This window comes from Monocercomonoides exilis (genome assembly GCF_001643675.1).
Source record: "Monocercomonoides exilis strain PA203 chromosome Unknown scaffold2-2631571, whole genome shotgun sequence".
In the NCBI taxonomy this organism is placed as follows: domain Eukaryota; phylum Preaxostyla; order Oxymonadida; family Polymastigidae; genus Monocercomonoides; species Monocercomonoides exilis.
Window position 1 is genome coordinate 1,402,699 of NW_027150547.1, and position 16,541 is coordinate 1,419,239.

Consider the following 16,541-nt stretch of genomic DNA (forward strand, 5'->3'; position numbering starts at 1 on the left):
AATATTTTTTTTCGAGCAAAAATATTTTTTTTTTAAAACTATTATTATGAATAAAGCATTTGAATACAAAAAAATTTCACAAATACAAATGATTATTAAACAAACAACACATTGAAAAAAGTTATGATTTCAAAAATAATCATCCACATTATGAGAAGGAAAAAGCCATTTTGCAGGAAAGACAGGGTATTTTTTTCGTTCATCAAAAAAGGCGGAAATGCATCACATCGGAAATGCAAAAAATGAAGATCAAAAAAATCTTTGTTATAAACATCAGTTTTGAAACATTATAAAATAGGGTTAGGAAAGATTCTGCTATTAATTCTTAATTTCTTCTCGGGTGTACCGAATAAAACTGCTTAGGATCTTCTGGATTTATCACATAATAGCGTTGGTTATTGTTACAGTTTTTGTCGTGTCACAGTCACGAATCTCTTGATATAGCTGGCAATCATTTTTGTGGGATCTGAAATCGTTGTTGAAATCGATGAAGCACTTTTTTTTAGGAGGAGAAAGTTCGAAAGAAGTCGCTCAAAATGGCAACAATGGGTTTTTGGAGCTATTGAGAGGAAAAAAGATGGAACAGTTCAGAAAAAAATGATTTGGATTGAAAAATCGAAAAAAAGAAAGCACTTGCAACCGATAATTCAAGCTCACATTTAACAAAGATCAATGATTATGAGTGATGAGTGTGCTCCCCATAAAGTTTTTCCGGATTTAGGTTATGAACACAATATTGTTACACATTAAAGAAACTTCAGAGATCCCATCACAGGTGCTTGAACTAATACCGTAGAAGGCATGTGGTACCATATGAGATCATTTTTTCCACAATCGGGGTTTCGCCATAAATTTCTTCAAGATTATTTGTCAACTGTTGTTGTTAAAAGAATTATTGAAGTTCATTTTTTTCAATTTGTTGGAATGATTTATCAAATTGAGACTCTGAAAATACAAGAAGAAGATGACACGGAAGATGAAACATCAGATGTTGCAGATTTGGACAATATAATTGAAGATGCAAATTCTTCAAGAGGAGAAACTGACAGTGATCGTTAAGGTGCTGGCGATGGCTCTTCAGCTTCAAGTTTTACAGATAATTAAAAAATATATAATTTTTAATTTTTTTTCCCTCAATTCAAACATATTTTTCACTTATTTTTTTGACAACAATTAATCATTCTTTGAACAAAATATGGGGGAAAATATGAGACATCAAGCTTTTTCATTGAAAAATTATACACTTTTGATTAACTTTTTGTGATTAAAATTTATTGAAAATGAGAACAACTTTTGAATTACGTGTGAGTTCACAAAACATTTTGTTTTTATATCAATGACGTTTGTTTACGGATTAGAATAATTCGATTTAATTTGTAATCTGAAAATGTTAAGAAATGTTATGAGTGAAGCAATTATTATGTGCTTTGTGCATAAAAAGCTTGAAAGTCCGTATTTTCCCCCATATAGCAAAAAAATCATTGGAAGTTGCTTTTTCTGTAAAAAAAAAGTCGGACCCAATATGTAACATTTTCCCATATTGTGTATTACCAAGTTTATTGGTACCCTAAAAAAACATTGTACTGATTTCAGATAACGAAAGAGTCAAAGAAACATTAGTCATTATTTTTTTCTTTTAATTGCTTTTGAGTTAAGTCGAAATAGAATATTTAAGTAGAATTTTATTTTTGTTGCATGAATCTGTCATTTCAAAATACATAAATTCACTTTTTCTTCTATGAAATTATGTTTTTGAAAAAAAACAATATTAAAAAAAAATATTGATCATCACACACAATAAATAATTTTATGTTGAATCCAAGATTTTTCCATGATTGCTAATTATTGTTTATGGCTATTATCATTGTTTTCTAGATGCACTGTGTACGAACGCTATGACAAACAATCAATGAATCATCAAAGTTTTGCAATAATGACACAATTACCTTTGTGTTTTTCATTACAGAATTCCTCAGTATCATTTCATTGCATAAAATTCAACAAAATTGAAAAGAATACACATCCTACAACTCAAAATGAGTCTTCGATCCTATTTTCTCATTGCATTTTTAATACAGATTTAACCAGGTCGGGCTTCATTTTTAAGTCAAATGGTTTCATCACCTTAATAAACTCTTCAATTCTAACAAATCCAGAAACAGCGCAACTTCCTTTCTCTTTTGCTGACTTTTACGGAGAAAACGGACATCTATCCATTTTTGATTCACAGTTTCATGGCTTTATTCAACCTTTCAACTCACCATTTTTTTTCTCGGGAAAAATAGTATCCGAAGAGATAATCGAAACAAAATTTACTAATATTAGTACCAAATATAAATTGTCTGAAGAACTATGGAATCCATCAAACAAATTCAACATTGTATCAACACTTGAAGTTTCTTCAAGTGTGTTTTTGTGCACTTCACAATTTAAATCTGTTGGATTTCTTCTAGGCACTTGCACTTTAATCAATAATATTCATTGCTTTAATTCTTCCTTTGAGAAACTGATGATATGCAATGAAATTAATTCGTCTTATTCTTCAAATTGTAGCTGCTCATGCAACAAGAAATTTTCCTATTCAACCTTCCTGAATATAACCTCAACATCTAAATATTCAGGTTTGATTTCATCAACAGAACCAACACCTTCTTTTATTTTTGAAAACTGTTCTTTTGAGAACATTGACTCAAAAAATCAAGGATCATGCATATATCTTCAAAATGTTTTTATTTTGCTGATGAATCATAGCTTGTTTACAAACATTACTGTGAATAGTTTGGATTGGGGTTATGGCGGGGTTTTATTTGTAAATAACGGATCATTTCTTGTTGAACTCAGCAATTGCATTCTGAAAAACAACATTAATTTACGTAGTGCTTATGGAGGAATTGCCATATTTACCGAACTGAAAGGGCAAGCACGTTTGGACGAATGTAAATTTGTCAACTGCTGCAATTATGTATCTCTTTACAAACAAAAGCAAACATCTTTTAATATTATTAATAAAGGGGGAGGAGCCATTGCATTTATGAGTTGCCATAAAGAAGCAATAATTACTATCTCGCGATGTCTATTCAAGAAATGCTCTTCTTATGACAGAGGAGGAGCTTTATATTTTGGCAGCGCTTCCAGTACAATCAGTTCAATAAACATTTCTGATTCCATATTTGACAGATGTTTATCTGAAGGAAATTGCAATAATGATATATTTTTGGATATGATAGAGCCGACTTGCTTGTACGTTATTAATTGCGTTTCTTTTTCTTATGCACCAGCGTCCCTCGATGTGAAGATATTTAGCAGCTTTATAAAACGTAGAAACAACGCAGCAAATGATTATATATATATAAATTCTTCTGGAATTGATGATAATAATTGTGGAACACAATCAAGTCCTTGCCAGACAATATCATACGCTTTTACACGCAGTGTTGCATTAAACTGTTCTACTATTTGTATTGCTGATGAAAATCAAATTCAAATGAGAACTTCAGCTGCTTTTAATGAGTCTATGTCAATTTTTTGTTCTGAAATCTATGGCGGAATATCAGTTAACATTTCAAATTCACAACCAGCATTTACAGTGAGATCAAACTTTACAATGTTTAATTGTTCAGTTAAAATCCTTCAAGAATTCGGTAAAATTTTTTCAGTGGAAAACAACTCAAGACTCGTTTTTAAAAATGTAAGTATTGATGGAGTTGAATTTAACAATTTACAGAATTTCTCACTTATCAGTGGTGAATTATCTTTTTTGCAATTGGAAAGTTGCACATTTGAAAAATTTAGCGGAGAATTTAATTTATTTGACATTGATGAACACCAAAGTATTGAAATTTCTATATGGCATCTTAAGGTTGAAAGTTGCAGTTTAAGAGTGTGGAATAAGGCCGTTTTGACAATTCCACCTTCTGCACAAGTTGATATAGTAGAATTAGTATGTTTGAATGTTTCATCAAGTTATTCTGGATATGGGGGAGGACTTTTTGTTGATGATTTAACTTCTGCGCCATTGAACATAACAAATTCAACTTTTCAAAACTGTAGAGCAGGCTCAGCAGATGGATCTTCTTTTGGAGGAGGAATTTGTATAAATGCAACTAATTTGAACGATTTTAAAATGAGTCACATTTCATTTTTAAGTAATGAAGCTGATGTGGGTTCAGATATGTTTATTATGTGTAAGTCTCTTAGGAACTTAATTTCAAGAAATATTGCAAATTTATTTGAATGCTTATCATATGAAAATAATTCAGACTGTTTTAAAGGGAGAGATACAACTGAATTCTTTGATCCCGTAAGCATTCTTAATTTTTTCCCACCATTTAATGAAATTTATGTAAATGATACAGGAATAGACAATGACTACTGCGGAGATATAAGCACACCTTGCAAATCTTTGGATTTTGGATTTAGACATCTGAACATATCTGACATTGATGAAGGTGAAAGAGTAGTGATTTTGAACGGAAGTATCAATATGACTAAATATTTTATATTTTATTACTATCACGTAAGCATTAAAGGAATGAATGTATCAACTGTCTTTTTGTCATCAAATCCACCACTAAGTGAACGAGAAATCGATTTTGATAATTCTTCAGTGTATATTTCAGAAACTAAGTTTCGCATTTGCAGTTCATTTGAAAATGTTTTTATGATAAATAATTGCAACGTAACTTTTGATGAAATAATGATTTCAAGCGAAGCATATGAAAAATGCACAAAAATAATTTTAATGAAGAGCGGTTCCTTAGTGGTGCGTAACTCATACTTCGAGAATATAACAGTTGATAAAAGCGTGATTTTTTGCGCTGATGCGTTCAATGGCTGTTATGTTTATATTTTTCGTTCATTCTTTTCTTCAATTGAAGGTTTATCAGGAGCCTGTTTATCAATTGATGACAAAGTCAATGAATATAAAGTTAAGTTTTCTGAAAGTGTTATAAGAAACATAACAGGACAATCAACGAGAGGAGGTGGAATATATATCAACGGATCATCAGATAGCGAATTTATATTTAATTTTTCAAATATAGAGCGATGCGTTCTTAGAGAAACAGAGAGTTTTGGAGGAGGCATTTATTTAGAAACATACAGTTCCGCTTTTGTTTTTTCTTTAGGAAATTTTGTGGAAAATAAAGCGAAATTCGGAAACGTAGCATTTTTATATTGTTTGGAACTTGTTAATGTTGTAGATTCAACGACTATTGTTTTCAATGTTCCTATGAATGATTTCCTATTCGAAGATGTCATGGGTAATGATGAAAACCGTTTCGAAAAACCAATAGACTTGAGATATTTTCTTGGATATTATGATCAACCAGAACGAAATTTAAATATTTCTATCAACGGGAATAATACACCTTCTTGTGGATCTAGCGATCCTTGTCAAACTCTCGACTTTGCATTACTCCTGTTGTTGAATATTTATGGAGATAAAAGAATAACAATATTAAATGAAACGGCATGTCAATCAACAATTTCATTTTCTGAAGTGCAAGTGCAAAATTTTGGAAATGAAAACGCGGTAATAAAATTCAAAAACGGAAGCTATTATTCTGATTTACCAATAGTATCTTTTTTTGGCTCTTGTGAATTCGACTTTATCAATTTTCATTTACCAACTCATATTTCTTCAAACACAAACATATTTTTCTTTCAAAATAACGGGGATCTTTCAGTCAATAATTGTTCATTTGCCTATGAAAATAATTTAGTGAATCAAACCTTATTTCGTTTTGAATCTGGCTACGCATCTTTTGATTGCTGCAGCTTCTTAGGAGAAACTCACACATATGGAATTTTCCAAATTAATTTGATTTTTTACGGTCTTGCAATGAATAAGTGCGAATTTCATGCATTTAACTTGAAAAATTATCCACTATTTAATTTATCTTCCACATCCAGCTATAATGCTCAACACGTCACTTCTTTAGCATCAGATACATCATTTCATGACTTTTCACAAGTTTCATCATTATCCTCTGCGACTTCAAGGAAGAAATTACTTGCTCCTTCTTCATCCCTTTTTTTAAATTTGAGTTTTTGCTGCTTCTACGATAATGTTCAAGAAGCTGCGAAACCTTCAATTTTTGATTCTGAGTTTTCAATCGAACGATGCATTGTCAACAATTCGGAGATTAGAAATTGCACTGCTGGTAATTCAATTGTTGGAGGAGCACTGCGCATAATCCCCAAATCAATAGCACAGTCAAATTTTTTGATCCATAACACTTCTTTTCTGTCTTGCACTTCATCATCCAGTGGAGGAAAAGGTGGAGGAATGTTTTTAAATTTTTCATTACTGAATCAGTCATCTGCTAATGATCAATCAGTTGTAAGATTTCTGCTTTTGACGTTTGATTCAAACATTGCATTTTTAGGGAAGGATATTTTTATTCTATGTGCAAATTGCGAACGACAAATGCCATCTTTAATGATGTTGCTTACAAACGAATCTTCTTTTGATGCAGACCATTCAATTGCCGTTGAAGATGAAACTGGAGAAGTTGATCCTGCTTTATATTTTTCATTAATTACCGACAACCTAACAACAATTCACGTTGATTACAATGGGACGAATTCTGCAATTTGTGGAGACAGGCTGGACCCGTGTCTGAATTTAGAGTTTGCAATTTCGAGATTGAACGAATCAACTTCTGAACCTTGGATAGATGAAGACCATCTTTATTTAACACAGAATGATATATGTGTTATTACAATAGCTCTCATTATTAATCCTATCACCTTGCGATCTGTTAGATGCTCTGGAGAAAATAGCGAGTCAGAATTAAGATTTTTATCAAATGCCACATCTTTTTCATATCTTATTAATTGCGAGAAATCAACAAAATTTGTTGGGTTGACTTTCGCAATTCTTGGAGAAGGATTCATGAATGTTAGTACTTTGTTTTGTGCTGAAGGACAGACACATAATTCTGTATTAGAGATGAAAGACTGCAAAACTCAGATTTTTTATGCAACATCCTCTCGACTAAAATTAAGATGCACACTAATTATAGTGAAAGGGAGTTCATTGATAATTAATAATTGTACATTTTCTGATTTTACTATAAACACTCCTTTTATATTAACACAGAATACGTACTTTTTGAGAATTGAAAATTCTTCATTCAGTAACTTTTATGTGAACTCTCCACTTTTATCACTGACTTTTGCGCCTAGATTTACGAGTATCCATAATGTGCGTTGCGAGAGAAGTCATTTTGATGAATATGGATGCTTTTTATTGATAAATGAATCAACTTTAGAAATTACCAATTGTGCAATACAAGTCGAAAACAATATATCATCCACTCTAAGTGTGAACTCAGATTCTTGGATTTATACAACTTTTACTTGTGGTTGGAATGGATCAATAATTAACCTGTATGATGTAAATGGAAATATGGAAAATACGAGTATTTCTCATGCTTCGTTTGGAGCTTTGGCCGTTAGTAACTGTGAAATCTCCTTTAGGAACATGCTCTTTATTTCAAACAAACCGATGGAGTATCCAGTTGAAACGTCGGCAGAGCGCAATGCCATCTGCACAGATTCAAACATATTTCTTCGAACAATGTCAGAATGGATGCTGCCAGAAAATGAAAGCGAAAGCGAATCTATTTATCGGTCAATGTGGTTTATTTCAAATAATTGTAATGCTTCATCAAACGATGAGCAACAAATCAACAGTTTATTCCGACCTCGTTTAAGAGAGGTTACAGCCGAAATAATAGAACACGATATACATTTTACTTACATTGGTTCAGATATTTTCCCATGTAATTTAAAACATCTCGTTGAAACCATAAAGTCTGGAATTTCGGTCTCGAAATTTATATTAGAATTGGATTATATTGTTAACGAATCAATGGCCGAAGGTTCAATTCCATTAACAGTTTTCGAGAAAGCATCAGATTACGACGAAGTTGACGCTTGTCTTGTAACAGATTACGATGGCAGGAAAATTTATTCTCAGAAAATTGTGTTGGGTAACATATCCCATACAACACCAATGGAAGAACCTTCAATTTTTATTCCTATTGAAAAGAAACCAAGAAAAACAATGATAATTTGCTTTGTGGTGTCTGGAGTGTTATTGCTGCTGTCCCTTATTATTGCAGTATTTATGATTTTGTTATCTTGCAAGACCCGAAAAATAACTGCTCAGCTGCATAACTTCCAAACAGACAAAAGAAAAAGAAAAAGATTAAAAACAAAGAGCAAACATTTGTCAGGAGAGGATTCACATCCACTTCGACAAAAGAACAATTCTTTTTCAAGGACGATTGACAACGATGATTCGCTGTCAACTTCCAGAAGCCAGCTGATTCCCAGTATTCCAGTCTTAACACAACCTCCACACCCCGCTGCTCTGTCAAGGAACATTCAAGGATTTGCACCTTCTTCACAAACTTTAAGTTCGAATATCCCTTCAATGAGTCCAAATGCATCAACTTCATATTCCATACTTCAGTTAAACAACACAACTAACCAGAACACTTCAAGTTCTCTTTCTTTTGTTAACCATCCCACAAATATGTCTTTCTCTTCAACATTTAGTGGAAGAGATGATCCTACTTTGATGGGTGAACTTGGACGTTCATCGTCTCCCATTCCCACAGAAATCATCAACTGATTGACTTTATTTCTATCTCTTTTTTTTTCCTTATTGAATCTATTCAAACATGTTTAGATTTTCATTCTTGTGATAATATTTTTTTTTATTGATAAAGCTGTGTTTACGTGCTTTTGCTCTGTTTTCATCTGAAACACATATTTTAACTTTTTCGAAAAACTCTATTAATTTTTGCTATGAATTGCTTTTCAATCAAACATTCTCTTCTTAAACATTTTTTTTTATTCATTTATTGTTCTGATTATTTGAAAATTTCAGAACAATGTTTGCTTGTTCGAACGAACAATTTTATCAAGTGTTTTTTGAAAGGATTATCTCTTCATTTGCTGTTCAATATTTATGTGCTTATTAAGTAACATGAACAAATTATCTATTTTGCATTTCTTTTAGATTCTTTTCTTTTCTAATCTTTCTTTCTTTCTTTCTTTTTAAAATTTTTGATCTTTTTTTGGTTTTAATTTATATATATATCTTTTAAACACATTCATCTCTTTTCCTTATTTCATCGATTTTTTTAAAAATTATCTTTTTGTAACAGTTTCTCATATAACTCCTTAATTATACAACCATTTCACTTTTTTCAACAAGCCTGAAGTTGACACATTACTCTTTAAATCGAAAATTAAACATGACAATTAAAAACGAGCGAGCTTCATTTTTAAAATGATAAAAAATATTGTTTTGACCTCATTATCAATATTGATTATGTTTATGAATCGCAGAAAACATAAAACATATTGATTTTTGTTTCGTAATAATTTCTTTCAATATCAATATCACAATATTTGTTTTATTGTTCGAGCATTAACAATTCAATGGTGTTGGTGAAAAATATATATGTTTTCACACTTGAAAAATTTGTGTGAATTGATCTTGAGCCATTTTTCATTTATTATTTTGTCTGAAACTCAATAAGTTACTGACCGAACAAATGTCAACGTTATTTAAAGCATTTTTTGTATGCGGATATCGCAATTTGACTCCTCCAAGACCAGAAATATTATTTGAGTTTGCTTTTTGACACGTTAAAAGAAATGATAAATATTAAATATTTCATGCTCTCTTAGCTTTAAAGATCCATTAACAGTTCTTCCGCAAGGAGTTGTTGGATTATGTTTCCCAGAACCCGCTTTGAAAACAAGGAAATACGACAGGTTAGCCAATATTTTCCTGTCGATTTTTTGAATCATTATCATTCTCAGTACTTTTTTTGCTTTTAATGTTCCCGGAGCTTCTACGTTAGGATATTGTTTCAGATTCCTTCCTCCTCATTCATCAGCACCAAGATATCCGCTTTGCTTCTGTTTTTTGTCTGATTTGTATGAAAATTCAAATTATCTTGAAATTCTTCAAAATAATCCTTAAATTATAAAATAATAATTCCAATAACTAGGGAGTGGCACAACTTGTTTCATACAGCAACCGAACATCTATATTCGTTGTTTGTTTCAAAGCGAACTCTTCTTTATCCACCATCTGCAACTGAAACTTCATTGCCTCTAAATTTGGGTTCAATATTTTCACCATTTCTTTCAATGATGGTCTGCCTGTTTTACGTATTTTATTTCATCTTAACACATATGCAAACGTTTTATTTGCTTAATTCCTTTTATGAAACCAACAATTGCTATTGATTTATTGAATTTTCAGATGAGCTTACAAGTTCCCGTTCCAAAAAAAAGTGTAGAGCTAGACATTGGAAGTGCTCGAAAAATAACTAGGCCAAAAGGAAGATTTTGCTTTGCAGATTTTGAAGGATGTGTGATGTGCATGACATCGAACTTAGGCCTCAACGAGATTGTGAGCTGTCTTTCTTGGATGCTCCTTCAACGGTGTGCATAAAGCGAGTTCATTTCATTCCATCAATCATTTCCTCCATTATATATATAAATATTATTTTTAACAGCTCATTGATTGTCGTGTCAGAAAGTGCTCCTTTCTCATCGTCGATTGTGTTCGGGCTGCTTTCGTGTCTGTCTCCCTTTCATTGGCCTCACTTTGTGGCTGCTGTTTCTGATGTCGACTGCCTCCGGCGCATCAGCTGCTCATCAGCTGCTGATCCGCCCTTTGTCTGCGGCGTCACTTCAGAACAGAAAAGCTCACTGCCAGAAAAAGTTTGGTTGATTAACTTATCTTTTAGTTAAATTTTAATTTTTTTTTGAAATTTACAAAAAATTCAATGATTCGGAATTGTTACGTTTTTTCACCTAATATTATTTCACGAACTTCTCTTTTCCAATCTTTCTTTATATCTTCTCTTTCTCTCTTTCTCTTTTATCCCCCCCCCCCATTTTCACTCCATAGTTATCAAACGTAATGGTTGTTGATTGCACCGCCACTCCACCAACCATATCCATCCACTTAGACGAAGAAGAAAAACCAATCGCTTTAGACAAGGCGCTTTCCTTCACCCAGCCACTCCAAAAATCCGCAGCTGCCGAGCTCCCTCCCACACAAGTTGCCGTCTTTTCCCGCCTCCACCCGTTCTGCTCTGTCCACTCGTTCCTCTCTTCTGCGCTCGTCTCCTCAGCCAACCAGCCTCTTCCTTTCAAGCCATATGCCTCAGCGTCTTCCCCAGCTGCGTCCTCTTCGCACCAGCACCCGCCATCCATCTGCACCGCCTCTTCGCTTTCTGCCCTGTCTGAGTTCTTCCAGTCGTCCCCGCCGTCTTCGTTCCTCCTCCTCAGAGACAGACTCTACTTCGTCTTCCTCCACATCCTCTCGTTCTACCCGGCCTTCGCCTCTTCTGCGGGGTTCGACTACAACCGCTTCCTTGCTGCTTTCTCTCCCTCTGCCCAGTCTGACTTATCTCCGCTTTTTCCCAACCGCCTTGTCTACCCGTTTCTGAAGGCTTTGTTATTCAAACCAGCAGATTCGCCTTCTTCTTCTCCTTCAGCTTCTCCTTCTTCACAGCCATCCACTGCAAAACCCGCAGTTCGCACCGGAGCCCGGTCAGAAGCGGGATTTCAGTCGTTGTTGGAGGCAGTGCTGTCGCATCGTTCAGTGATGAGAGGGAACAGACACGTGGTGAAGGATCAGCTGGAGAGAGATGTGGAGAAGGAGAAGAAGAAAGGCAGAAGCAGCGACGGGAAGGAAATGAGCACAGGGAAGAAAATAGAGAACGCCGTGATGGGGTTCTTCTCGAAGCTGGGGCTGGTTGATTCGGGTGTGTTGGCTGAGAAGGAATGAAGAGAGAAAGAAAAATTTGATGAATGAATAAAATTTGAGAAATACTATCTCGAGTTCTATCTTTATTTATTTATTTATTTATTTTTTTTTTTAATTGAATTTGAAGAATACCTTTTTTTCTGATTTAATTATTGTGTCAATTCTCTATCAATTTTTGTTCCACATATCTATTTATTGCATTTATATTACCAGAACCTGCGCCTGCTCCGTCTCTTCCTCCATCTCAACGATCAATGCCCAGACCTCCCATAGGACAGCAGCCTGCTCCACAGCGCCAGCCAAACGCTGCTGTTCCTTCTTCCTCTTCCTCTGCTTCTAACAGACAGCCAATGAGGCAAGCGCCGCAACCAGGAATGCGTGCTGAGCCACAAGCTAAGCCAGTTCAGAGCACAAATAGCAGCAACAATGCAGCAGCAGCAGCAGGAGGAGGAGGAAGCGGTGGAGGTTTGTTTTCGATGCTTCAGTGGGTGCCCACTTCTGAAGATCAAAGGAAACAGGAGCCTTCCACTCACACGCAACATAATGTTGCTTCTTCTTCTTCTTCTTCTTCTTCAACATCTGCTTCACAGCCAGCCGCTTCTCGTTTTGAGGGCGAGGCACAAGGAACAAATGAACCATCACAAATGGCTTCAAAGCAGAGTGCAGTGATTGTTAGCGGATCTGATGATGATGATGATGAAGATCTGATCCAGTTCTCATTCACTCAAAAGAACGAGGCTCATCCACAGACACAGACACAGAAGCAAGCTGCTCCTGCAGCTGCTGTGATCACAAGTGGAGATGATGATGATGATCTTATCCAATTTACTTCTTCTTCTTCTTCTTCTTCGTCGGATTCTTCTTCTTCAACATCTTCTTCTTCTTCATCACCTGCAAAGCCATCAGAGCCAATGAATGCTTCTGCCCAGCTATCTGTTTCACCAGCAGAAGATGAGCCTGACTTGATATCATTCGCAACCACATCTTCAACAACTGCATCATCAGCAACAGCTTCTCCTTCATCAGAACACACACAATCAGCAACAGCTGCTTCACCAGCAGAAAATACAGCAGTGTCTTCTTCTTTGAACGCAGGCAATGTTGTTAATAATAATAATGACGATGATGAAGACCTTATCAACTTCTCTTTCGCTCCTGCTTCTTCTGCTTCTTCTGCTTCATCACAGACAAGTCAAGCTCAGATAAATGCGTTTCCCCAGCAGCAGTCTTCTTCCCCTGCCTCTTCTCCTTCTTCCTCTCCTTCTTCCTCTCCTTCTCCTTCTCCTTCGTCTTCGCTTGCTTCTCTGCCTTCTCCTCAGAAGGAAGCTACTCCTTCTCAACCAGCCCAGTCGCAGTTCGACTTCGACTTGATTCAATTTGATACGCCTTCTTCATCTGCAGCAACAGCTGCATCTTCTTCTTCTTCTTCTTTAGCTTCTTTAGCTTCTTCTTCCTCTCCTGCTTCTTCCTCTGCCCAACCTTCTGCCTCTTCCCGCACATCCTCCACACGCTCTCTTGTTGATGAGCTCTTCGGCTCTGCCTCTTCTCTGCCTGCTTCATCTCCTTCAGATTCACACCTTCCTTCTTCTTCTTCCTCTTCTTTGTCATCTTCTCCTTCCCCTTCCCCTTCTCCTTCATCTTCTTTGTCTTCATTGACTTCTTTATCTGCCTCTCCTGTTTCTTCTCCTCATCCATTTGCTGCTCAAACAGAGACAAATTCATTCACAATGCAAACTACACCCGAGAGTCATATAACTACTCCACAAAATACAGGCAATGCTTCTTCTTCTTCTTCTTCTTCTTCTTCATTTGACTTTGCCTTCTTCAACACATCTTCTGATCCAACTGCTTCTTCTTCAACTACAACTTCTTCAACTTCTTCTTCCTCTTCTTCTTCTGCTTTTGACTTAGCTGCCTTCTCTTCTCCAGCAGCTAATCCTTCGCCTTCTTCAGTTGCTGAATCGTTTAATCAGTCTTCTTCCACCCCTCTCTCTTCTCCTCCTCCTTCTGCTTCTCCTTCTGCAGCAGACGATTTTTCTGCGTTCTTTGCTTCTCCTTCTCCTTCTCCCCCTGCCACAAACCAAGTCAGCAGTAACAGCAATAGCACAGACGCATTCTTTTCATTGCAAATGACCGAACAACAGACTTCTCAGCAATCCATTCAACAACCAGCACAGCAAATGCAACAATTCCAGCAATTCCAACAATATCAACAAGTTCAACAAGCTCATCCATCACAGCCATCACAGCCAGCCTCTATTGCTAATGAAGACCCAGCTTTTGCCTTCTTTTCGATGGCTGGTGCTTCTGCTCCTTCTGCCTCACCTGTGCAGAATACACCTTCATCTGTTCAGGCATCTCCCTTTGCTTCGCCACAGTCAAGCAATTCTTCTGTCAATTTGGGCTCTTCTGCAGACTTCTTTTCGACTCCTTCTTCTGTTTCTTCAATTTCTTCTATTTCTTCTTCTGCTTCTGCGTCTACTCCTGCGATTCAACCTGCTGTGCAAACACAGAGCTCAAAGCCTGCTCCATCCGCTGCAGATGATATATTATCTCTTTTTTAGTGTTGATAGAATTGATGTTTAGTTTGATTTTGCGCTCGCTATACTTTGTTGTGTGTTATTTTCAATCTTTGAATTTTATCTTTAAATAAGTTACTGAGAGATTCTATTGAAATAAGTTTTATTCTGTGAAAAAATAAATATTGCTTGTTTTCAAAGAAAAATATTCGTTTCGAAGTAATACAACAAACAATGTTATCAAATATCAATCAATTCATGAAAAAAAAAAATTCTCAATCATATATATTATACGAACGATCACATTAACAAGAAGTATTTCAACGATGCTCTCACTTGTGCTCTTTATTTATTCAGTGCTTGCTCACGATGGGTCTATTGTTAATTCTGAACCAAATGCGTTGCGCTATGGGATTGATATTTCTGTATGGCAAAGTACATTTGATGGATCCAAAGCAAAGGCTAATGGAGTGAAGTTAGTTATGTGCAGAGCTGGATTCGCAACAACCAAAGATAAATGCTGGGACGCATTTACTGCATCTGCGATGAAAAATGGACTTGAACTTGGTGCATATCATTTTGCCACTTTTCATTTTACTGATGTTTCTCCAGATTATAACGCTGCTCTTGCAAATGCAAAAACTCAGGCAAATTGGTTTTTGAGCGTTCTGAAAACAGTAAAAATTAATTCATATGTTGCTCTTGATTTTGAAATGCAAAGTGGCCACACCATGAATCTAAATGCAGCTCAAGCAACTGAGTGCATTTTGGCTTATTTAAACATCATTAAAAATGCAGGATACAAGCCAATTCTATACAGTGGAGCAAGCATGCTGTATTCATCTGTCAATGTTACAAAAATTATGCAGCAATATCCATTGTGGTGTGCATACTACTTTAAATACGGAACAGCAATGGACTTCCCGATGTGGGATGGCTCGTTCCCAAACACTACTTGGGGTAAAAGGATGCAGGCATGGAAGAGCGGTATCAAAATGTGGCAATTTACCTCTGAAGGATATGCTAAAAAATATGGATGTGGAGGAACAAATCTCGATAAAAGCTATTTGTATTTTTAACTTGATAAACGGATTCAAGAGCTTTTCTAAGTGAATCTTAGGAAAAGAACATCTGTATAACAGAGTTTCATTCACTAATTTTTTATTGTCTTTCATATTAGATACTTTCTTTTCATTGAGAAATAAATGTTATTATTGAATTTGAAGAAACACATTTTTTTAATACCTAATAATACATGTTGATATTCGAATGGTTCAATAAAACGAAATGAATCAAAAAATAATTTATTCAAACACGAAACGGAAATATTTAAAAACAAAAAACAAAAAAAATTCTAAATATCCAAAATTCACAATTTAGTTGATTGTAATTTGTCTTCTCTTGGGTTCTGCCTTTGGTTGTGGCTTTTCTTTTGGACAAATGATCTCAAGGACACCATCAGCTGCCTTTGCGCTGCATTCGCTCATTTTTGATTTGCATTCAGGTGGAAGTCTGAAGGATCTTGTAAATGATCCATAGCTACGTTCTGAATAATGATATTTTCCTTTGTCAGTTTCTTTTTCTTCCTTTTTCTCATTCTTTCTTTCTCCTGAAAGTGTGATGATATTTGATTCTTCATCATAATCAATGTTGATGTTTTCTTTGGACATTCCTGGCACCTCAGCAGATATAACAACTTCATTTTCAGTTTCATGCATATCACATCGTGGAATCCAGCTCTTGAAACGCTTCATTGGAGCAATTTGTGAATCCTTTTCTCTTTTCTGAATTGCTGATGGCTCACCTGAAGAACTTGGTTCTTCTTTTTCCTGTTCGCATTCCTCAGGAACATGTGTATCAAATAGATCCATTGCACGTCTCCTCAATTCGTTGTAATCTTCCCAAGGATCTTGAAGAGTAATGAATGGAGATGAAAAAAGAGAGTCTAAATCACGACGAAGATTCCAGAATGCCATTTTTATATAATCTTTTGATAACTTTTAAAAAATATAAATAATAATCTACAACGATTTCGATGAACCTTCGCAAGCTTTTATACTTCCTGCTGATGTCAAATATACAAATTACGTATATCTTATTTTCCTTTTTCTTTCGAACAGATTCATAAGCAATGTTCGGAATGTCCTTCTTTTTCTTAAATAATAAACAGAAATATAGGATAAATTTATTTTACTTCGATTTGTGCA

The 16,541-nt window shown here is 35.1% G+C and overlaps 4 protein-coding genes across 4 annotated transcripts; 3 read left to right on the forward strand and 1 right to left on the reverse strand.

Moving 5' to 3' along the window:
• Nucleotides 1-5,244: 5,244 nt before the first annotated feature.
• MONOS_1158 (uncharacterized protein) lies at nucleotides 5,245-9,289 on the forward strand. The gene has a single exon (XM_067864121.1). The coding sequence runs from the start codon at nucleotides 5,258-5,260 to the stop codon at nucleotides 8,645-8,647; it is 3,390 nt and encodes a 1,129-aa protein (XP_067735821.1). The 5' UTR covers nucleotides 5,245-5,257; the 3' UTR covers nucleotides 8,648-9,289.
• A 289-nt stretch (nucleotides 9,290-9,578) lies between these two features.
• Nucleotides 9,579-14,538, forward strand: MONOS_1157 (putative DENN (AEX-3) domain; the record flags this gene model as incomplete). The annotated part of the gene is made up of 8 exons (XM_067864110.1): nucleotides 9,579-9,655; nucleotides 9,715-9,801; nucleotides 9,850-9,966; nucleotides 10,041-10,188; nucleotides 10,298-10,479; nucleotides 10,554-10,761; nucleotides 10,952-11,813; nucleotides 12,029-14,538. The coding sequence occupies 8 exons, from the start codon at nucleotides 9,579-9,581 to the stop codon at nucleotides 14,377-14,379; spliced, it is 4,032 nt and encodes a 1,343-aa protein (XP_067735822.1). The 3' UTR covers nucleotides 14,380-14,538.
• Nucleotides 14,539-14,628: 90 nt separating this feature from the next.
• MONOS_1156 (putative Glycosyl hydrolase) lies at nucleotides 14,629-15,607 on the forward strand. The gene has a single exon (XM_067864100.1). It carries the CDS (start codon nucleotides 14,661-14,663, stop codon nucleotides 15,411-15,413), a length of 753 nt encoding a protein of 250 aa, XP_067735823.1. The 5' UTR covers nucleotides 14,629-14,660; the 3' UTR covers nucleotides 15,414-15,607.
• On the reverse strand, nucleotides 15,568-16,362 carry MONOS_1155 (putative heat shock protein 20). The gene has a single exon (XM_067864089.1). It carries the CDS (start codon nucleotides 16,308-16,310, stop codon nucleotides 15,711-15,713), a length of 600 nt encoding a protein of 199 aa, XP_067735824.1. The 5' UTR covers nucleotides 16,311-16,362; the 3' UTR covers nucleotides 15,568-15,710.
• Nucleotides 16,363-16,541: the final 179 nt, after the last annotated feature.

What these genes read in the sequence shown, in the direction of transcription:
- MONOS_1158 (XM_067864121.1), top strand. Translation starts at nt 5,258, where the DNA reads ATGGGTAATGATGAAAACCGTTTCGAAAAACCAATAGACTTGAGATAT.
- MONOS_1155 (XM_067864089.1), bottom strand. Translation starts at nt 16,310, where the DNA reads ATGGCATTCTGGAATCTTCGTCGTGATTTAGACTCTCTTTTTTCATCT.
- MONOS_1156 (XM_067864100.1), top strand. Translation starts at nt 14,661, where the DNA reads ATGCTCTCACTTGTGCTCTTTATTTATTCAGTGCTTGCTCACGATGGG.